Raw genomic sequence first — 23935 nt, forward strand, 5'->3', positions numbered from 1 at the left:
TTCCTCTAAGATCAGGAACAAGACAAGGATGCCCATACTCACCACATTATCCAACATAGTGTTGTAAGTCCTAGCTAGAGCAATTATGCAAGAAAAATAAAGTAATCCAAAGTGTAAAGGAAGAAGTAAAATTGTCATTATTTGCAAATGATGTAATACTATTATAAAAACCCCCAAAGACTTCACCAAAAAAACTATTAAAGTTGCAGGATACAAAATCAGTATACAGAATAACAAGCTATCAGAAAGAGAACTTAAGAAAACAATGTTAATTATAATTGCTTCAAAAAGAATATAATACCTAGGAATAAATCTAACCAAAAATATAAAAGACTCATACTCTGAAATTTATAAGAATGATGAAAGAATTTCCACAAATGGAAAAATGTTCTGTGTTCGTGGATTGGAAGAATTAATATTGTTAAAATGACAATACTACCCCAGGAATTCAATGGATTCAATGTCATCTCCATCAAAATATCAATGGCATTTTTCACAATAAGAACAAATAATTCTAAGATTTCTATGGTAACATAAAAGATCCTGAATAGCCAAAACAATCTTGAGAAAAGAAGAATAAGCTGGAGGTATCACATCCCCTGATTTCAAACTGTACTACAAAGCTATACTAATTAAAACAGGATGGTACTGGAGCAAAAACAGACACATAGATCAATGGAACCGAACAGAGAGCCCCAAACTAAACCCACACTTATATGGGCAATTAATCTAGGACAAAGGAAGCAAGAATATACAATGAGGAAAAGACTGCCTCTTCAATAACTGGTGTTTGGAATACTGGACAGCTGCATGGAATAGAGTCAAACTGGACTATTTTTCACATCATATACAAAAAAATCCACCTGAAATGGATTAAAGGCATAAATGTAAGACCTGAAACCATAAAACTTCTAGAAGAAAACACAGACAGTAACCTCTTTGAAACTGATCTTAGCCGTATTTTTTGTATACGTCTCCTCAAGGAAGGGAAACAAAAGCAAAAATAAACGGAATTACATCAAACTAAAAAGCTTTTGCACAGTGAAGGTATCAACAAAACAATAAGGCTACCTACTGAATGGGAGAAGATATTTGCAAATGATATATCGGATAAGGGGTAAATATCCAAAATACACAAAGAACTCATACAAGTCAACATCAAAAAGACAAACCGATTAAAAAAAATGGGCAGAGTACCTAAAAAGACATTCTTCCAAAGAAGACAGATAGCCAATCAGTTCACGAAAAGATGCTCAACATCACTAATCATCTGGAAAATACACACAAAACCACAGTGAGATACTCCCTTATACCTGTCAGAATGATGATCATCAAAAAGACAAGAAATAACAAGGGTTGGGGACATCCCTGGCTGTGCAGTGGTTAAGACTCCACACTTCCACTGCAAGGGGCACAGGTTCAATGCCTGGCTGGGGAACTAAGAGCCCACATGCCGTACAGTGCAGCCAAAATAAATAAATAAATAAATATATAACAAGGGTTGGCAAGGATGTGAAGAAAAGGGAACCCTAATACACTGTTGGTGGGAATGTAAATTGGTACAGCCACTGTGGAAAACAGTAGGGAGATTCCTCAAAAAAATTAAAAATAGAACTGCCATATGATCCAGTAATTTCACTTCTAGGTATTTACCCTGCCAAAAAAACCCACTAATTCAAATAATATATGCACCCCTATGTTCATTACAGCATTATTTACAATAGCCAAGATATGGAAGCAAACTAAGTGTCCATCAACAAATGAATGGATAAAGAAAATGCGAGATGAACACACACACATATATACACATACACAATGGACTATTACTCAGCCATAAAAAATGGAATCTTGCCATTTGCAACAACATGGATGGACCTAGAGTGTATTATGCTAAGTGAAATAAGTCAGACAGAGAAAGACAAATACCATATGATCTCACTTATATTATAATCTAAAAAACAAAACAAACAGACAAAATGAAATGAAAACAGACTCGGATACAAAGAACAAATGGGTGATTACCAGGTTGGGGGGAGTGAAATAGGTGAAGGGTATCAAGAGATACAAAACTCCAGTTAGAAAATAAATTAGCCATGGGGAATGTTACATACACTGAAGGAATATGGTAAATAACATTGTAATAACTTTGTATGGGGACAGGTGGTTAATAGACTTATCATGGTGATCATTTCATAATGTATGTAAATGTGGAATCACCATGTAGCTCACCTGAAACTGTCATAATACTGTACATCAACTATAATTTAAAAAGAAAAACCCACATAAACAAATTGCTTCAGGAGAAATTAAAGGGAAAAAATAAAAGAACAGACCTAGGAATTATAATATTCAAATATCAGTTCCAGAGGGATAAAAAGAAGAAGAAAGATAAACAATAATAAAATAAATAGGTAAATAAAACTTCCTTGAGATAAATTTTAAAATTTAAGATGTAATAAAAATTTCTAGACTTCAATGAGAAATAAGAGCAAGAAGTAAAGAGACGGGGTCCCAGAAACATCAAACTATTATACCCACCTGAAACCACTTACCCAAACTTTCAATGAGAGGAAAATAATATTCTATCTTGTTTAAGCCATTGAATTATATGGGATCTCTTTATATAGCAGTCTAGCCTATTTTCTAACTAATAAAGGTACAGAGAATTAAAATAACCTAGATGTAATTGAATTTTGTAAAGAGAGAAAATAAAAGGAGGACAGAAAGAAAGGGAAAAAATATATACCCCACTGTGGCAGACTACAAATAGCCATAAATTCTCTGCAGTAGCTTCCAAAGGTGAAATCTATCTCTTCACCCCTTGAAAATAGGCTGGCCTGTTGACTTGCTTTGGCCAATAGGATGCAATGCAAATAGCACTATCTGAGGTCTGAGTTTAGGCCTCAAGAAAGTTTTCCAGCTTTGTTTTGTTCTCTTTCCACTGACAATCCTTCTGTAGACTACCCAGGGCTGGCCTCCTGGAAGATAAGACTAAAAGAGGTCCTATCTGTCCTAGATGCCCCAGCTGGGATTCCATACATACCATGCCTGCCCAGAGAGAACACCTATCCAGCCACTAAGAGAAATAATGAGTATCTGCTATTTTAAATCACTAAGTCTTGGAGTAATTTGTTATTAAGGAAAAGTTGACTGGTATATCTAGCAACAGAAAATGTGCACTATGTCATTAGAACATTTACAAAAATTGAATATTGTGTTGGATTACTTCCATAAATGGCTGCAGACAATTTCTCCTACTCTGTGCCACTCCTCCCCCTGAATACGGACTAGCCTAATGACTAGGACTTCCTTACAGAATATGCTGAAAAAACTTCAAGGGTTTATAATCCCAGCCTGTAACAAGCTTAACTGTTTTTGCTTTTGCCTGCTTGGTTCCCAGTCACCATATAAAGAAGATTGGGCTAGACTAGTGAATGATAGGGCACCAGACATGTGAGAAAAACTATCTTGGACATTTCTAGCTCTAGCTGAGCTCCCACATGAATGCAGCCACTTGATAGACCTTAAGCAACATGACATCAAACAGAGACACTGCCCAGCTGAGTGCAGCAAACCCATGAATTGTGAGAAATAATAAATCATTTCTGTTTTAATTCACTAAATTTGGGGGTAGCTTGATATGAAGTAATAGAAACACCTGCAAGCAAGGTGATGCAACAACAAAAACTAAAAACATTTAGCACTGGCTTTGGGTCCAGCAGGTAAGCAGAAGCTGAAGGGTGGTAAAGACACTATTGCTGGATACCAGAAAAGTAGGAAGAAGTCTATAGGTGAAGCCGGGAGGAATAGCAAACAATCTGTTAGTGGAGGCTATAAAAGGCAGTGAGGTTAGAAAACTGATACTGGGGACTGGAAAAGGGGGAAGGAACTCTTTTATGCAGTGACAGAACAACTAACAAAACTCGGGGCTGGAGTAACTTGCAAGGTTAAAAACACACCTACTAAACTTGTGGATGTGGCTAAGGAAATTTCCAGCCAGAATGATAAAAGAACTGTTTGGCTTATACTAGGGTTGGATATATAATAAGGTACTGCAAGAAGAAAGGAGAGCTAAGAAAGAACTGATTAATTCTAAAGCAAAAATTAGAAAATATATAGAGGGTCCAGGACACTATCTCTAGTTCTCAAAAAAAATTCTCAAAGAAAGAAATTACTTTAGGGCAAAGATCAAAACCATGGTATTGACAATAAAATGTAGCTTCAGAGTAAAAGTCAAATCAAGGGTGTGCTATAAAACCCTTTGTTAAAATCTCAGAAAGATTTAAATATTCTTCATAAATCCTCCTAATTAGACAAAAGAACTTAAAATCTTGAGGGTACTGTCCTGCAGAAGCCTGACACAACTTAAGTAAAATAAGATCTATCTTGGAAAGAATCATGGATGTTGACTTTTGGGTAAAAGAATACACATATGACACAAATGAACTTATCTACAAAACAGAAACAGACTATAAACACAGAGAACAGACTTGTGGTTGCCAAGGGGCGGGGGAGGGATGCAATGGGAGTCTGGGATTAGCAGATGCAAACTATTATATATAGAATGAATAAATAACAAGGTCCTACTGTACAGCACAGGGAACTATATTCAATATCCTGTAATAAACCATAATGGAAAAGAATATGAAAAATAATATATATACATATATGAGTGTGTGTGTATGTATATATGTATAACAGAATCACTTTGCTGTACAGCAGAAATTAACACAACACTGTAAATCAACTATACTTCAATAAAATAAATTTTAAAAAAAAGAATGCACCACAATAACATACAGGGAAAACAGTTTTTAAGAAAAACACCATCATACTAGACTAAAAGGGACAGGGACATTTCAAAATGAAAAGAAATCTCCAGATCCCTAATTTTTTATGAGCAGAAAGCAGGCTGAGAGAATTATTCCACTGCAAACATGGGTCATTTCTTACAGAAAAAGAATGATGAGTCAGACAGTGGATTCAATGTACCATACCATAAAATCAAGGGCTACTTACAACAATGAATTAGGAAATCATTCCCAGGAAGCAAAACTAGACCCTAATCTAGGTACATTCCCCACCCTGAGAGTCAAGAGAACTAGTGACAATTGTCTGGTTGGATTTCAGAATTGCCCTGAATCATGTGCTTTCTGTTTTCCCCTCTTTTGAATAATAGTGTCTCTTGCAGTCATCTTATTCTTTTCTCAGTAATATGTTAGGCATGTGTTGGAGGGTGGTAAAAATACAATAAATTGCCTTTTTATTTATTTTTTTCTGCTACGTTTCCTGTGCTGTACAATATATCCTTGTAGCTTATGTATTTCGTACATAGTAGTTTGTAACTCTCAATCTGCTACCCCTATGCTGCCCCCCACTGTTTCCCTCTCCCCACTGGTAAACACTAGTTTTTTCTCTATATCTGTGAGTCTTTTTCTGTTTTGTTATATTTATTTATTTTATTTTTTAGATTTCCAATATATATGGTAACATACAGTATTTGTCTTCCCTGTCTGACTTACTTCACTAAGCATAATACTCTTCAGGTCCATCTATGTTGTTGCAAATGGCAAAATTTCATTCCTTTTTTATGGTTGAGTAGTATTCCATTATATATAAATATATAAATATATATATACATACATACACACATATATATATACCACGTATATATATTATTGGTATATATATATATCAATAATATCTATTCATCTGTTGATGGACACTTAGGTTGTTTCCATATTTTGGCTATTGTAAATAATGCTACTATGAACACAGGGGTGCATGTATCTTTTAAATTAATATTCCTGTTTCCTTTGAATATATACCCAGGAGTGGAATTGCTGGATCATATGGCAGTTCTACTTCTAGTCTTATGAGGAACCTTCATACTGTTTTGCACAGTGATTGCACCACTTGCCTTTTTAGATAACACATCTCCAGATCAAAAGGAGCTGTGCCAAGAAGACTCATCCATATCTAGACCTGGTATAGATGATAAGACCTTAGACTTCAAGATAAAACTAGAATGTAATGAGATTTTAGAAGGAAGAGGTGAGTACATTTTGCATGTGGGAGAAATATTAACATGTAGCCAGAGGGAAGACTATCATAGACTATTTCCAAAAATGACCATCTATAATTTGTACCACCCCTACCTACATATGCCCTTTCTCCCATCAAAAAGTAGAATATATTTTCCCTCCCTTTGAGTCTGGGCTGGCCCCTAAGCAGTAAAATGTGGGGAAATTATGTTCTAAGGCTTCTGAGCACAGGTCTTAAAAGGTCTTGCGGCTTCTTTTGACCTATTGGAGTCCAGCTTCCATGTAATGATACGTGGGCTTGACTACTAAATGATGATCAACCACATGAGAGAAAGATTCAGCCCTTAGCCATTCCACTTACCACCAGACATTTGAGGAAGCCATCTTAAACATTCTAAAGCTGAATGAAGCTACATGAGTGACCCCAGTACAACATGAAGCAGAAGAATCATCCCAGTAAGCCCAGCCAACCCAAAAATCAATGAGAAATAATTAACTATTGGTGTAGTAAACCTCTAAATATTGGTGTACTTTGTTATAGAGTAATAGAAAACTGAAATAAACATATGCACTTGATCACAAAAAATACCTTTGAAAACTTTCAAAAAGTATGGACTTTCTATGTACTATTTTCTGATGTTAATTCTATAAAAAGGTAAACCAACAATGAAAAGATGAACTAAAAACATTTTTGTGGAACAAAGAAAAACTCAAACACCTATAAAATACAAATGAAGTTGTATTCAGTGAAAAATGTGTAGCCTCAATATTGTTTACTGTAATTAAACAAATGTAAAAATAAATTAACTACCTATATAACTAATACAGATTTGAAAAGAAACTAAAAATAAACCAAAGACAAAAAGTGGCAGAAGAAATTAATAACAATAAAGGTTAGAGTAATTAAGTAGAAAACAAACAGTAACAGCAACAAGAAATAAAACAGTAAAATAGCTAAGTGAAACTCCAAACCTATTTTTATATAAAAATTATAATCCCCTGACAAACCTGATTAAAAGGAAAGGAAAAAAAAAAACCCAAATACTTCTGTAAATGGAAAAAGAGATTAGAAAGAGAGATACAGAAAAAAAAACATATAACGTAAAATTCAAGCAGTACACTTGAAAAACCATTAGAAATGGATAAATTTATATGAAAATATAAACTACAAAAATAGATGCACCAATAATCTCAAAAGGAATCTGGAAACTGGTCAAAGAGCTACCATTTTTTAAAAGGCTCCCAGGTAATTTTACCGGTAAATTCTACATAATCTTCAAATGATTTCTCCCTTTTAAAAAAGTCCTTTTTGAATTCTGACTAGAAATGCAGTACATTTATTAATTTTAAGGGATTAATATTTTTATAAAATTAAATCTTTCCATTTGGCAACAGTAAAATTTGCATTATAAGAAATACTATTTACATTTCTATCTTAATACATTTAACTTATAATTAACTAGTTTATCACTGAGTTATATTATTGCAAAAACTCTCTAATTGTTCTCCCTGACTGCAAAATCCAATCCATACTCTAACTAATGAACAACTAATAAAAAAACTATGTCATGTAAAAAAACTAAAATATAGTTTTACATGACTTATTAAAAATTTTTACAAACATTATACTTACTTGGACAGATAGATAATAACACCAACTGATTCTAATATCCATGCCTGCCTGAGGAAGCAAAACTGAATACATTTTCCCTAAAACTGACCCTTGAAAAACATGGGGGTTACAGGAACCCACCCAATGGAAAATCCACATATAAATTTACAGTTGGCCTTTTGTATACATGGTTCCACACCTGCAGATTCAACCAACCACAGATTGTGTAGTACTACAGTACATATTTATTGGAAAAAATCCATGTATAAGTGGGTCCTCACAGTACAAACCCATGTTGTGCAAGGATCGACTGTAATTGCAAATGCTAAGCAGTATTCAGAGAGCCATGTTTGCAATTCAGATTTCAGTACCAATTTGTTCTCTAAACTAAGCAAGTCACATTTTAGCTTCTATTGGTCTCTGTAAAACGGTCTAGATCAGTGATAGTTCAAAATGGAGTTTTGGAGGAAGGAGATAAATTCCCAAATTCCTTTAAAATTCTCATTAAATCCACAGACCTTCTCCAGAAAAAGTTATACCCACACAAAAAATTTTTACTTTAAATTCAGAAAAAAAAAATTTTAATGACACTATCTGCTACAAATGGAATGCTTGTGCCCCCCAAAATTCATATATTGCAATCTAATCCCCAATGTAATGGTTATTTGGAGGTGGAGCCACTGGGAGATGAATAAGTCATGAGGGTGGTACTCTCATGAATGGAATTAGCACCCTTATAAAAGAGATTCTGGAGAGCTCCTTTGCCATTTCTGCCATGTAAAGACACAGCAAGAATATGGCCATCTATGAACCAGGAATCAGGTTCTCACTGGACACCAAATCTGCTGGTGACTTGATCTTTGGACTTCCCTACCTCCAGAACTGTGAGAAATAAATGTTTGTTATTTAAGCTACCCAGTCTAAAGTATTTTGTTATAGAAGCCTGCTATGGTCCAAATGTTTGTGTCCTGCTCCCAAATTTATTATGTTGAAATCCTAATGCCCACCGTGATCATATTAGGAGGCAGAGCCTTTGGGAGGTGATTAGGTCATGAGGGCAGAGCCTTCATGAATGAGATTAACGCCCTTATAAAAGGGGCCTGAGAAAGCTCTCCTTCTGCCATATGAGAATACAAGAATTCTGAAACCCAGAAGAGGACCCTCACCCCATCATGCTGGTACTCTGATTTTGAACATCTAGCCCCCAGAACTGTTAGAAATAAATTTCTGTTGTTTATAAGCTACCCAATCCCTGATATTTTGTTAAAGCAGTCTGAAGGGACTAAGACATGGCCCAAATGAACTAAAACACTAGTTTCAAGACTTATAATATTAATAATAAAATGGAATTATAATACATGTTTTTAAAACACACACAAAATGCTGTTCTATATAACATCACCTGGTATGGTAGGCAGAATTCTAAAATGGCCTCCATGATCTCCATCCCTAAAGTTATGCTCTGTATAATCCACTCCTTTTAGTGTGAATATAACCTGTGACTTGCTTTTAGCCAACAGAATATTGCACAGTGATGAGATGCCAATCCCCTTATTAGACTGCATTATATATTTGACCTGTGAACAACATGGGTTTGAACTGCATGGGTCCACTTATACAAGGATAGTTTTCAATGAATATTGTACCTATATTTTCATTTTACAGATCTTTATATCAACTAAGTATAGGGAAAAGTGTGTTCGATTAGAGATCACAATATGTGGAATCAAAAGAACTAGGGTTTGAGTCCTGACTCTATCCAAGCTGCTTTGCCTTCCTGCTCTTTGGTGAGTCATTTATCAATTCCTTTGTTTTTGAGGCAGAGATAGCAGTATGCAAATTTTCAACTGTGAGGGAGGGGATGGCATCCCTAACCTCCATGTCGTTCAAGGATCAACTATATAGCTGAGGTGATAAGGTGTCACTCTCATGATCATATTATATTGCATGAGACTCTGTCTTAGCAAGAAAGAGAGACTCTTTGCTGGCCTTAAAAAAGAAGTGAGATACTATAATGTAAACTGCTTATGGAGAAGGCCACATGGCTAAATGCCCCAGTCCCACAACTGCACAGAACTGAAATTTGCCACATCTACTTAAGCTTGGAAGAGGACCCCAAGTGACCAAAAAAAGCAGAGCCTAGCCAACGCCTTGACTGCTGTATGGTGAGGCCTTGAGCATAGGACACAGATAAGCCATGCTCAGACTCCTAAGCCATTCAAAACTATGAGACAATTTAAATTGTTTTAAGCTGCAAAATGTGAGGTAACTTGTTATGCAGAAATAGAAAATTAATACCATAAAGTTGTTCATTTTACATTCAGTATTTCAAGCAGTACTCTCATTTTCTTTGCAAATTTATGTTATTTGATTCTTGAATCATGCAGGTACATACTTGTAGGACACTTAAGTCCAGCCACTCACGGGATGAGAGTGACCAAATGGGTGACATGGTGCTGTGATGGTGAAGAAGTTAACTTGTAGCAAAAGAAAGTTTACCAAAGACAAGATGAAACAAAGGGTTACTTGTATTCTTTTCATTGGATCACATAAAAAAGAGTGGGCTATATTTACAATCTCTGAAAATTTTTCCTATTTGCTTCTTGCATCTCTTATACCTTCTTGAAATAGATAGGGCAGCTATTGTTTTACTCATTTTAGTGATGAAAAATATGAAGTTCAAGTAGGTTAAAGGGACTTGTCCAATGTCGCTTAACTAGTAAGTCTGCTCTGACTCAAAATATGATGTTCTTTCCTCCATGATATTGCCTATAATTGAGTGAACTATGGTAATTTTCATAACCTTGACAGTAAATGTGTCTAAATTTGCCATTTGGTTTTTGAAACTTGCTGAGAAAAGTCAACTGACAAGAAAGAAGTATCTTAGGAAGAAATTTAGTACACATATACACACACAAACATACATACCTATATTCATATACATACTAATATTGTCTATACATACAATTATCAGAGCCTTATTAATCAAATTTAGATGCACAGAGAGAGATTCTGTGTTACCTGGACTTGAGGCATATCTTCTTTTACTTTAAGCTCTTTCACTATAGACTTCTTCCTGAAAAAAACAATATGTTTTTAAATATATCATGATATTTTATGATATTTGCATGACTACTTTGCTTTCTTGATGAGTACTTAAACCATTTTAAAGAAGTGAAATTTTGAGAGGTGCACCCAAAATGATGGAGTAGGAAGAGCCCGAACTTACCTCCTCCTACAGGCACACCAAAATTACAACTATTTACAGAGCAACTATTGATGAGAATGACATGAAGACTACAAGAAAAGACTGTCCATAAGTAAAGATATTAAGAAGTAACCACAATGAGATGGATAGGAGGGGCAAAGACTCAGTATAGTGAAGACCCACATTCCTGGGTAGGTGACCCACAAATGGGAGGATAATCACAATTGCAGTTGTTCTCCCCCAAGGAGTGAGGGATCTGAGCTCCACATCAGACTCCCTACCCCAGGGGTCCAACACTGAGAAGATGAGCTCCAAGAACATCTGGCTGTGAAGGCCAATAGGGCTTGCACATTGGAGAGCAGGAGGGCTATAGGAAACGTAGATCCCACTCTTCTGGGACATGCGAAATCTCACATGTTCTGAGTCCCAGCGTAGGGGCGGTAATTTAAAAGGAGCCAGGATCAGACCCATTTGCTGATTTTGGAGAGCCTCATGGAGAGGTAGGAGGCAACTGGGACTCCCCTTGGGGACACAAAGGCTGGCAGCACCCATTTTGGGGAGCTCATTCTACCATGAGGACAAGGTGCTCTCAAGCACCATTTTGGAATCCTCCCTCTAGACTATTAGTACCAGGGGCTTACCCACTCACCAGCAGGCTGACACTAGCCCAAGGAGCCCCTGACCACCAGCGTGGGTACCCAGCCCTGCCCACCAGCAGGCCAGAAACCACCACATGAGGCAGGATCTGGCATCCTACCTCAGGAAACAAACACACAAAATCTCAAATAAACAATCTCACCTTACACCTAAAGGAAGTAGAAAAAGAAGAAGAAATAAAGCCCAAAATTAGTAAAAGGAAAGAAATAATACAGGTCAGAACAAAAATAAATCAAATAAAGACTAAGAGAAATAATAAAAGAGGTCAAGGAAACTATGAGCTGGTTTTGAAAAGTTAAACAAAACTGATAAAACTTTATCCAGATTAAACAAGAAAAAAAGAAAGAGCGGTCCCAAATAAATAAAATAAAAAATGAAAGAGAAATTACAACTGACACCACAGAAATACATAAGAGATTAGTACAAACAATTATATACAATAAATGGACAACCTAGAAAAAATGGATAAATTCCTAGAAATGTACAATTTCCCAAGACTGAATCAGGAAGAAATAGAAAATATGAACAGAGTAATTACCAGAAATGAAATTGAATCAGTAATCAAAAAACTCCCAATGAACCAAAGTCCATGACCAGATCACTTCACAGGTGAGTTCTAACAACCATTAAGAAAGAGTTAACACTTACCCTTCTCTAACTATTCAAAAAATGTAAAGAGGAGGGAACACTCTGAACTCATTCTATGGGGCCAGCATCACCCTGATATGAAAACCAGACAGAGACACCACAAAAAAGGAAAGTTACAGATCAATATCACTGATAAATATAGATGCAAAAATCCTCAACAAAATATTAGCAAACCAAATTCAACAATACATTAAAAGGATCATACACCATGATCAAGTGGGATTCTAACTATGGTTGCAAGGATAATTTGACATCCGAAAATCAACTAACATGATAAACCATATTAACAAAACAGAGAATAAATATCATATGATCATCTTCATAGATGCAGAAAAAGCCTTTGACAAAGTTCAAAATCCATTTATGAGAAAAACTCTCAGCAAAGTAGATACAGAGGGAACATACCTCAACATAATAAAGGTACTATATGAAAAACCCAAAGCCAACATCATATTCTACAAGAAAAAGCTGAAAACATTTCCTCTAACATCAAGTATAAGACAAGGATGCCCATCACCTTTATTCAACATAATGTTGAAACTGAAGTCCTAGCCACAGCAATCAGACAAGACAGAGATATAAAAGGAATCCAAATTAGAAAAGAAAAAAATAAAACTGTCACTGTTTGCACATGACATGATACTATATTTAGAAAATCCTAAAGATGCTACCAAAAGAAGACTATTAGAAATAACAAGTGAACTCAGTAAAGTTGCAGGATACAAAATTAATATACAGAAATCTCTTGGGTTTCACACACTAACAACAAACTATCAGAAAGAGAAATTAAGAAAACAATCCCACTCATAATTGTATCAAAAAGAATAAAGTACTTAGGGATAAATTTAACTGAGGAGGTAAAAGACTTGAACCTGGAAACCTGTAAGAAAGTGATAAAAGAAATTAAAAATAACATTAACAAATGGAAAAATATTCCATGCTTATGGAGTGGAAGAATTAACATTGTTAAAATGACATACTACCAAAAGAAATCTACAGACCCAGTACAATCTCTATAAAAATACCAATGGCATTTTTCACAGAACTAGAACAAATAATTGTAAAATTTCTATGGTAACACAAAAGACCCCAAATAGCCAAAAAAATCTTGAGAAAGAACGGAGCTGGAGATATCATGTGCCCTGATTTCAACCTATACTACAAAGATATAGTAATCAAAACAGTATGGCACTGGACAAAAACAGACACACAGTTCAATGAAACAGAGAGCCCAGAAATAAATTCATACATATATGGTCAATGAATCTAAGACAATGGAGGCAAGAATATACAATGGGAAAAAGGCAGCCTCTTCAATTAATGATGTTGGGAAAACTGAACAGCTACATGTATTGTAGAAGAATCAAACTGGACTACATTCTCACACCATATACAAAAGTAAACTCAAAGTGGATTAAAGACTTAACTATAAGGCCTGAAACCGTAAAACTCCTAGAAGGTAACATAAGTGGTACACTCTTTGACATTGATGTTAGCTGTATTTTTGGTATATGTCTCCTCAGGCAAGAGAAACAAAAGGAAAAATAAACAAAAGGAACTACATCAACTAAAAAAAGCTTTTGCACAGCAAAGGAAACTATCAACAGAATGAAAAGTCAGCCTACTATACGGGAGAAGATATTTCCAAATGATACATCTGATAAGGAGTTAATATCCAAATACAAAGAAATCCTACAACTTAACATCAAAAAAACCAAAAAATCTGATTTTAAAATGGCAGAGAACCTGAATAGATATTTTTCCAAACAAGGTGTCTAGATGGCCAACAGGTGCATGAAAAGATGCTCAACATTACTAATCATCAGGGAAATTCAAATTAAAACCTCAATGAGATATCACCTTACACCTGTCAGAATGGCTATTATCAAAAAGACAACAAATAACAAGTGCTGCAAGGATGTGGAGAAAAAGGAACCCTTGGTGCTTTGTTGGTGGAAATGTAAATTGGTGCAGTCACTATAAAAAAAAGTATGGGAGTTCTTCAAACAATTAAAAATAATACTACCATATGCTCCATCAAGTCCACGTCTGGGTATTTTTCTAAAGAAAACAAAAACACTATCTCAAAAAAATACATGCACCCCTATGTTCACTGCATCATTATTTATAAATGCCAAGATATGGAAGTAACCTAAGTACCCATCAATAGATGAATGGATAAAGAAGATGTGGTATGTATGTGTGTATATACAGATATAGATATAGACACCATATATATGATGCAATATAACTCAACCATAAAAAAGAATGGGGCTTCCCTGGTGGCGCAGTGGTTGAGAATCCGCCTGCCAAAGCAGGGGACACGGGTTCGAGCCCTGGTCTGGGAAGATCCCACATGCCGTGGAGCGGCTGGGCCCGTGAGCCACAATTACTGAGCTTGCGCGTCTGGAGCCTGTGCTCCGCAACAAGAGAGGCCGTGATAGTGAGAGGCCCGTGCACCACGATGAAGAGTGGCCCCCGCTTGCTGCAACTAGAGAAAGCCCTCGCACAGAAACGAAGACCCAACACAGCCATAAATAAAATAAATAAATAAATAAAAATTAAAAAAAAAAAAGAATGAAATCTTGCCATCTGTGACAACATGGATTGTCAGACAAAGAAAGACAAATACTGTATGATTTCACTTATATATGGAATCTAAAAAACAAATGAACAAACATAGCAAAACAGAAGCAAACTCATAGGTACAAAGAACAAACTGGTGGTTTCCAGAGGGGAGGAGGGAAGGGGGATAATTAAAATAGGTAAGGGAGATAAAGAAATACAAAATGCCAGTTATAAAATCAATAAGTCATGGGGATGTAATGTATAGCATAGGGAATATAGTCATTAACATCATAATAACTTTGTGTGGTGACAGATAGACTTATCATGGTGATCATTTTGTAATGTATTACAATATTGAATTACTGTGTCATATACCTGTAACTAATATAATAAGCCAATTATACTTGAATAAAAAAGAAAGTAAAATTTCATAAGAAATTCATATTTTTAAAAGCCATAAAATTCATAAAGGTTAAATGATAAATAATTGAATAACATTTCTCAAACTGACATCTCATTGGTATGATTAAAATATGGTACGTTGAGATGGGAAAAGGATTTCCAAAGTACATTGGTCATTTTTTCTTCTCTGGTCATCTTTTCTTCTCTCAAGAAAAGGCCATTTGTCTGATGAATTTCTTTTCAGAATTTGTGGAACTCTATAAAGTACGAATTCATAGCTTTGTTAAGCTATATATTTACATTAGGGTTTGATCAAGCAAATTCCAACTGCACAAATTATTTTATATTAGTAAAGAAAATATTCTCTTGGTAAGGCCACTTTACAATAACCCATATACATTAAAAACAGATACTTTTTTTAATAAAATAAGACAACCAAGAAGTACAGTAAAAAGGAAGAGCCCAGACTGGGGAGAGGGATTAACATACAAATTACAAATCATTAGCTAAACCATAAAGAAAACATTGTAAGTCCTTTTTTCCCTAAAATTATTTGTATTTGATTGTTTACCTATTCCTGAATATCTTGTGATTTCTTCTACTCTAACCCATTTTTAGTTCTTTGCTCTTCCCTTCTCAGCTTTCTCCCATAATCATATCCTGGTCTGCTTATAAAACTATATATTTGTTAATGCTATGCTTTTTTAGAAACCTGTTAATAAGTTATGTTTATATGACCCTAAATTGTATAAAATGAAAATATAAGTTTATAAGTAAAAAATATTAACAGTATCTTTATATCTTACTCTTCTGAATCTTCAGATATTCCTTCGTCTTTTTTCTTCTCCATTTTCATAGTTTTCTTTCGTCGCTCACTTGCAGCCTTTGTTTTCTATGTAGTTTTATATCAGCCAGAAATAAATAGTTAAGGAGACCATAAATTATAGGTAAATACATGATAATACACATTACTAAGATTGCCATTTTACTTCGAGAATCACTATACTATGTTTCAAGGGAAATTATCTGAATAAAAGCAAAACAAAATTAATGATATAGGCTGAATGTTTGTTATAGTGCTTTACAGACTGTAAGTTGCAAATAAGCTAATACATATCAAACAATTAAATTCCTCTGACAAATTACAGTCAGTTCCGCTATAACATTGCATACAACATCCTGAAAATCACCTCACTGTGAAAAATCATATGATAAAAACTGCAGGATATACGGGGAAAATGGGGTAAGGTGCACAGAATGCAAAAAAACTGTTGATGATACATTAAAAAAAATAAAAACCTAATAAGAACATTAATCCAGTTTTATACAGTTAAATGATTAAGAAATACATACTACGAGAAACATAGCTCTTTACCTTGAATAAGACATGAAGCTTGTTTTTGGAAATGAGCATCAAACAGATTTCAACTTGTGAGTTATTATGCAGTATGGGAAGGAAGGCTATCTGAAATTGGATAAAAGTTGTAACACCATATGTGGACTGGTGTGGTACACAAAACACATGGTAAACCGAGGTAGCTTGTAGAAGCTGTTTTCCTACGTTCACCTAGTACTATTTTCAGATGAATTTGTGCATAAGCAAATGTAAAATTCACATTATGCTCAAACTGTTCTGTCATGTTGTAACAAATCTGCATTTCAAAACAAATATTAGAGCAGAATTGAGCACAGGTTTTAAAGTATTCTTGAACTCCTATGTAGTACTGGATTATTTTCTACAATAAAGTACAGAAAAAATTTGACAATTAGATTACTGAAAATTTTAGATGAGCTTAATAATAGACACTATTAGGTATTGGGAGATCATTTCCTATTTCAGACCACAACCTCCAACAGATACCAAATTCACTGTAGCAAAGTTCTCACAAGTTAAGCACCAAATGTAACAATTCCTATAAAATATAGAAAGTAAGTATAATAATACATTTTTAATGAGAATTGTTAAGGTCGCCAAATAATTTTCCAGTTTAAACACGAGTTTTGGTACATATTTCCTATTTAGAAAAATCTAATATACTGGCAATCAAAACATACTAAAATAACGACAGGGAAAAAAGACTAAAAAATAACAAACAGATCATCAGTGAGTTGTGGGACAACTTCAAGTGGATTAATATACTTACAGTTGGAATGCATGGAGAGAAGGGGTGGGAAAAGAGAATAACTACTCGAAGAAATAATGGCCAATTCTTTTCAACTTTGATGAAACCTGTATATCCACAAATCCACAACAGCACAAGGAAAACTACCCCCCCAAGACACATCATAATCAAATTATTTAAAAGCAGCAATAAAAAGAAAATCTTAAAAGCAGACAGAGGAGAAAAGCAGAATACATACAAGAATAAAGAAGAAAACAGATTTCTTGTAAGAAATAATGCAAGCCTGAAGACAAAGGAGCAGTATCTTTAAACCACTCAACCTAGAATTCTTTACCCAGGAAAAATATCTTTCAAAACTGACGGCAAAAGAAATTTTTTTTTGTCTGGAAATCAAAGAGGTGAAAGAATTCAGCAGCAGCAGCCCTGCACAACAAAAAAGATAAAGAATCCTTCAAGGAAAAGAAAAATGATACCAGATAGAAATAAGAAAATACACAAAGAAGAATACCACAAATGATAATTATGTGGGTAAATATACAGACTGTTTTCTTGTTATTTAAATCTCTATAAAAGGTAATATTTTACAGCAAAATTAATAATGTGTTGTGCAGTTTACTGTTATGCAGTAAAATGTACAAAAACAATTGCACAAAGGCCAGAAAGGGACAAATGAAAGTATGTTTTAAGATTCTTATACATGAAGTGATTCAATGTCATTTGAATAGAGACTGCAGTAAGTTAAAAACAAGACTGTAAACCCTAAAGCAGCCAATAAAGCAACCCACTGAGCAGCAAATTAAAAAGTAATATAGATTTTGCTACCTGAAAGTAGGGTGCTGTTGCAACACATAACTAAAACTACGGAAATGGCTTTGAAATAAGGCAATAGTGGGCAGAGGCTGGAAGAGTTTTATGGAGCATAAAAAAAAATATTCATGAAGAAATATTATGAGAAGAGGAAAAATCCTTTAACCTGATACATGGTTTTGAAAGAGAAAGAGAGACAGAAAGGCAGGCTGACTAATCACAAGAAACAAGAAAACATTCCCCTTAATATCAGGAACAAAAAAAAAATGCCTGCTTTCATAATGTCTAGTCAATATTATTCTAGAGGTCTTTCCCAGTGTAGCAAGGCAAGAAGAAGAAAGTATTACAAATTGGAAAGCAAGAAACTTTAGGCTATCATTTACAGATACTTCAATTATGCAAGTAGGAAATAAAAATCTAACCATTATGATAGTGTAGCTAGGTTTGTAGATGGAAAATTCAATATACAAAAATTTGTTACATTTCTCTAGCAATAGCTTTAAAATATTTTAAAAGATACAAATAACATAGCATAAAAATACAAAGTACCTAAGATTAACCTAACAAAAATGAATAATAGCTTTATGAAGAAAATCATAAACACTGATTGTAAGCATTACAAAACTTTCCAAAATTGAGACATTTAATGTTTGTAAACAAAAAGATGTATCTTGATATCCTATATGTAAATCTCTCAAATTTGATGTACAGCTTGAGTGCAATAGTAGAATTTGACAAATTAACTCTAAAATTTAAAAGAAAGTGCAAAGACCAAGAACAAATAAATTCTCATATATAACAAGGTGGGTTAACTTGCCCACAAAATACCAGGACTTACTATAAATATATAATCATTAAAGATCTCAGGCATTGGTGTAGGAATACACAAGGCCAATAGAACAGAAGAGAAAGAACAGAAACAAATCTTTTTATGCAGTAATATTTTCTAGTAATAGCATACCAAAATATATATATCTAGGAGTTCCTATTTAGGAAGCTATAGTAGAAAGCCAGGTGATGGCAGAAGTGGAATAAATAAGGAGTCAGGCTAATGTAACTGTGGTTGGCACTCTGCAGAGGCAAGGGGAGCTGCAGGTACAGTCGCAGCGCTCCTATTATTTTCCCAGCCTTTGCCCTGTGTAGTGATGAAGATGCCATAAAAAAATTGGCAGGAGTCGCTCCCATCAGGAAGCTTGCACAAGCTTCTTAGATAGCCTCATCCACCAGAGGGCAGACAGCAGAAGCAAGAAGAACTACAATCCTGCAGCCTGTGGAACAAAAACCACATCCACAGAAAGACAGACAAAATGAAAACACAGAGGACTATGTACCAGATGAAGGGACAAGATAAAACCCGAGAAAAACAACTAAATGAAGTGGAGATAGGCAACCTTCCAGAAAACAGAATTCAGAATAATGATAGTGAAGACAATCCAGGACCTCGGAAACAGAATGGAGGCAAAGATCGAGAAGAATGCAAGACATGTTTAACAAAGGTCTAGAAGAATTAAAGAACAAACACCTAGAAGAATTAAAGAACAAACAGAGATGAACAATATAATAACTGAAATGAAAAACACACTAGAAGGAATCAATAGCAAAATAACTTAGGCAGAAGAACGGATAAGTGACCTGGAAGACAGAATGGTGGAATTCACTGCCGTGGAACAGACAAAAGAAAAAAGAATGAAAAGAAATGAAGGCAGCCTAAGAGATCTCTGGGACAACATTAAACACACCAACATTCACATTATAGGGGTCCCAGAAGGAGAAGAGAAAAAGAAAGGACCTGAGAAAATATTTGAAGAGATTACATTTGAAAACTTCCCTAACATGGGAAAGGAAATAGCCACCCAAGTCCAGGAAGCGCAGAAAGTCCCAGGCAGGATAAACCCAAGGAGAAACACGCCAAGACACATAGTAATCAAATTGGCAAAAATTACGGACAAAGAAAAATTATTAAAAGCAACAAGGGAAAAATGACAAATAACATAGAAGGGAACTCCCGTGTGGTTAACAGCTGATTTCTCAGAATAAACTCTACAAGCCAGTACGCAGTGGCACAATATATTTAAAGTAATGAAAGGGAGGAACCAAGATTACTCTACCCAGCAAGGATCTTATTCAGATTCGATGGAGAAATCAAAAGCTTTGCAGACAAGCAAAAGCTAAGAGAATTCAGCACCACCAAACCTGCTCTACAACAAATGCTAAAGGAACTTCTCTAAGTGGGAAACACAAGAGAAGAAAAGGACCTACAAAAACAAACCCAAAACAATTAAGAAAATGGTCATAGGAACATACATATCGATAATTATCTTAAATGTGAATGGATTAAATGCTCCAACCAAAAGACACAGGCTTACTGAATGGAATACAAAAACAAGACCCATATATATGCTGTCTACAAGAGACCCACTTCAGACCTAGGGACAAAGACAGACTGAAAATGAGGGGATGGAAAAAGATATTCCATGACACTGGAAATCAAAAGAAAGCTGGAGTAGCAATACTCATATCAGAAAAACTAGACTTTAAAATAAAGAATGGGGCTTCCCTGGTGGCGCAGTGGTTGAGAATCTGCCTGCCAATGCAGGGGACGCGGGTTCGAGCCCTGGTCTGGGAAGATCCCACATGCCGCGGAGCAACTCGGCCCGTGAGCCACAATTACTGAGCCTGCGCGTCTGGAGCCTGTGCTCGGCAACGAGAGGCCGCGATAGTGAGAGGCCCGCGCACCGCAATGAAGAGTGGCCTCTGCACCGCGATGAAGAGTGGCCCCCGCTTGCCACAACTAGAGAAAGCCCTCGCACAGAAACGAAGACCCAACACAGCCATACATACATACATATATACATAAATAAAAAGAATGTAAGCAGACAAGAATATCATTAAAAAAAATTAAAAAAAAAAAAAAGAATGTTACAAGACACAAGGAAGGACACTACATAATGATCAAGGGATCAATGCAAGAAGGAGATATAACAATTATAAATATAATATATGCACCCAGCATAGGAGCACCTCAATACTTAAGGCAAATGCTAACAGCTATACAAGAGGAAAATGACAGTAACACAATAATAGCGGGGGAATTTAACCTCTCACTTACACCAACGGACAGATCACCCAGACAGAAAATGAATAAGGAAACACAAGCTTTAAATGACACAATAGACCAGATAGATTTAATTGATATTTATAGGACATTCCATCTGAAAACAGAAGATTACACTTTCTTCTCAAATGCACACGGAACACTCTCCAGGATAGATCACATCTTGGGTCACAAATCAAGCCTTGGTAAATTTAAGAAAATTGAAATTATATCAAGTATCTTTTCCGACCACAACGCTTTGAGATTAGAAATCAATTACAGGGAAAAAAATGTAAAAAACACAAACACATGGAGGCTAAAAAATACGTTACTAAATAACCAAGAGATCACTGAAGAAATCAAAGAGGAAGTCAAAAAATACCTAGAGACAAATGACAATGAAAACACGATGACCTAAAACCTAAGGGATACAGCAAAAGCAGTTCTTAAGAGGGAAGTTTATAGCTATACAATCCTACCTCAAGAGACAAGAAAAATCTCAAATAAACAATCTAACCTTACACCTAAAGCAACTAGAGAAAGAAGAACAAACAAAACCCAAAGTTAGTAGAAGGAAAGAAACCATAAAGATCAGAGCAGAAGTAAATGAAACAGAAACAAGGAAAACAATAGCAAAGATCAATAAACTAAAAGCTGGTTCTTTGAGAAGATAAACAAAATTGATAAACCTTTAGCCAGACTCATCAAGAAAAAGAGGGAGAGGACTCAAATCAATAAAATTAGAATCAAAAAGAAGTTCCAGTGGACACCGCAGAAATACAAAGCATCATACGACACTACTACGAACAACTCTATGCCAATAAAATGGATGACCTGGAAGAAATGGACAAATTCTTAGAAGGCATAACCTTCCAAGACTGAACCAGGAAGAAACAGAAAATATAAACAGACCAATCACAAGTAATGAAATTGAAACTGTGATTAAAAATCTTCCAACAAACAAAAGTCCAGGACCAGATGGCTTCACAGGTGAGTTCTATTTAGAGAAGAGCTAACACCCATCCTTCTCAAACTCTTCCAAAAAATTGAAGAGGAAGGAACATTCCCAAACTCATTCTACAAGGCCACCATCACCCTGATATCAAAACCAGACAAAGATACTACAAGAAAAGAAAATTACAGACCAATATCACTGATGAATACAGATGCAAAAATCCTCAACAAAATACTAGCAAACAGAATCCAACAACACATTAAAAGGATCATACACCATGATCAAGTGGGATTTACCCCAGGGATGCAAGTATTCCTCAATATATGCAAATCAATCAATGTGATACACCATATTAACAAATTGAAGAATAAAAACCATATGATCTCAATAGATGCAAAAAAGCTTTTGACAAAATTCAATGCCTTTTATGATAAAAGCTCTCCAGAAAGTGGGCATAGAGGGAACCTACCTCAAGATAATAAAGGCCATACATGACAAACCCACAGCAAACATCATTCTCAATGGTGAAAAGCTGAAAGCATTTCCTCTAAGAGAAGGAACAAGACAAGGATGTCCACTCTCGCCACTATTATTCAACATAGTTTTGGAAGCCCTAGCCACGGCAATCAGAGAAGATAAAGAAAAAAAAGGAATCTAAATTGGAAAAGAAGAAGTACAACTGTCATTGTTTGCAGATGACATGATACTATACATAGATAATCCTAAAGATGCCACCAGAAAACTACTAGAGCTAATCAATGAATTTGGTAAAGTTGCAGGATACAAAATTAATGCACAGAAATCTCTTGCATTCCTATACACTAACAACGAAAGATCAGAAAGAGAAATTAAGGAAACAATCCCATTCACCATTGCAACAAAAAGACTGAAATACTTAGGAATAAACTTACCTAAGGAGGTAAAAGACCTGTACTCAGAAAACTGTAAGACGCTGATGAAAGAAATCAAAGATGACATAAACAGATGGAGAGATATACCATGTTCTTAGATTGGAAGAATCAACATTGTGAAAATGACTATACTACCCAAAGCAGTCTACAGATTCAATGCAATTCCTATCAAATTACCAGTGGCATCTTTTGGAAAACTAGAACAAAAAATCTTAAAATTTGTATGGAGACACAAAAGACCCCAAATAGCCAAAGCAATCTTGAGGGAAAAAAACAGAGCTAGAGGAATCAGACTCCCTGACTTCAGACTATACTACAAAGCTACAGTAATCAAGACAATATGGCACTGGCACAAAAACAGAAATACAGATCAATGGCACAGGATAGAAAGCCCAGAGATAAACCCATGCACTTATGGTCAACTCATTTGTGACAAAGGAGGCAAGGATATACAATGGAGAAAAGACAGTCTCTTCAATAGGTGGTGCTGGGAAAACTGGAGAGTTACATGTAAAAGAATGAAATTAGACCCTCCCTAACACCATACACAAAAATAAACTCAAAATGGATTAAAGACCTAAATATAACACCGGACACTATAAAACTCTTAGAAGAAAACGTAGGAAGAACAATCTTTGACACAAATCACTGCAAGATCTCTTTTGACCCACCCACTAGAGTAATGGAAATAAAAACAAAAATAAACAAATGGGACCTAATGAAACTTAAAAGCTTCTGCACAGCAAAGGAAACTATAAACAAGACGAGAAGACAACCCTCAAAATGGGAGAAAATATTTGCAAATGAACCAACAGACAAAGGATTAATGTCCAAAATATACAAGCAGCTCATGCAGCTCAATATTAAAAAAACAAACGACCCAATCCAAAAATGGGCCGAAGACCT

The 23935-nt window shown here is 35.2% G+C and overlaps 1 protein-coding gene across 21 annotated transcripts in view; it reads right to left on the minus strand.

Annotated features, from left to right (window-relative positions):
- The window catches only part of CCDC7 (coiled-coil domain containing 7), a 319203-nt gene that overhangs the window by 222448 nt on the left and 72820 nt on the right, over positions 1-23935 (minus strand). For all 21 annotated transcript variants that reach the window (XM_068560909.1, XM_068560921.1, XM_068561029.1 and 18 more), the window contains 2 exons: positions 15946-16031; positions 10678-10732 (listed from right to left, as the gene is read on the minus strand). In XM_068560909.1, coding sequence (XP_068417010.1) covers positions 10678-10732; positions 15946-16031 — 141 coding nt within the window. The remainder of the gene's footprint in view (positions 1-10677; positions 10733-15945; positions 16032-23935) is intronic.

Source organism: Eschrichtius robustus, chromosome 1, assembly GCF_028021215.1.
Source record: "Eschrichtius robustus isolate mEscRob2 chromosome 1, mEscRob2.pri, whole genome shotgun sequence".
Lineage (NCBI taxonomy): Eukaryota > Metazoa > Chordata > Mammalia > Artiodactyla > Eschrichtiidae > Eschrichtius > Eschrichtius robustus.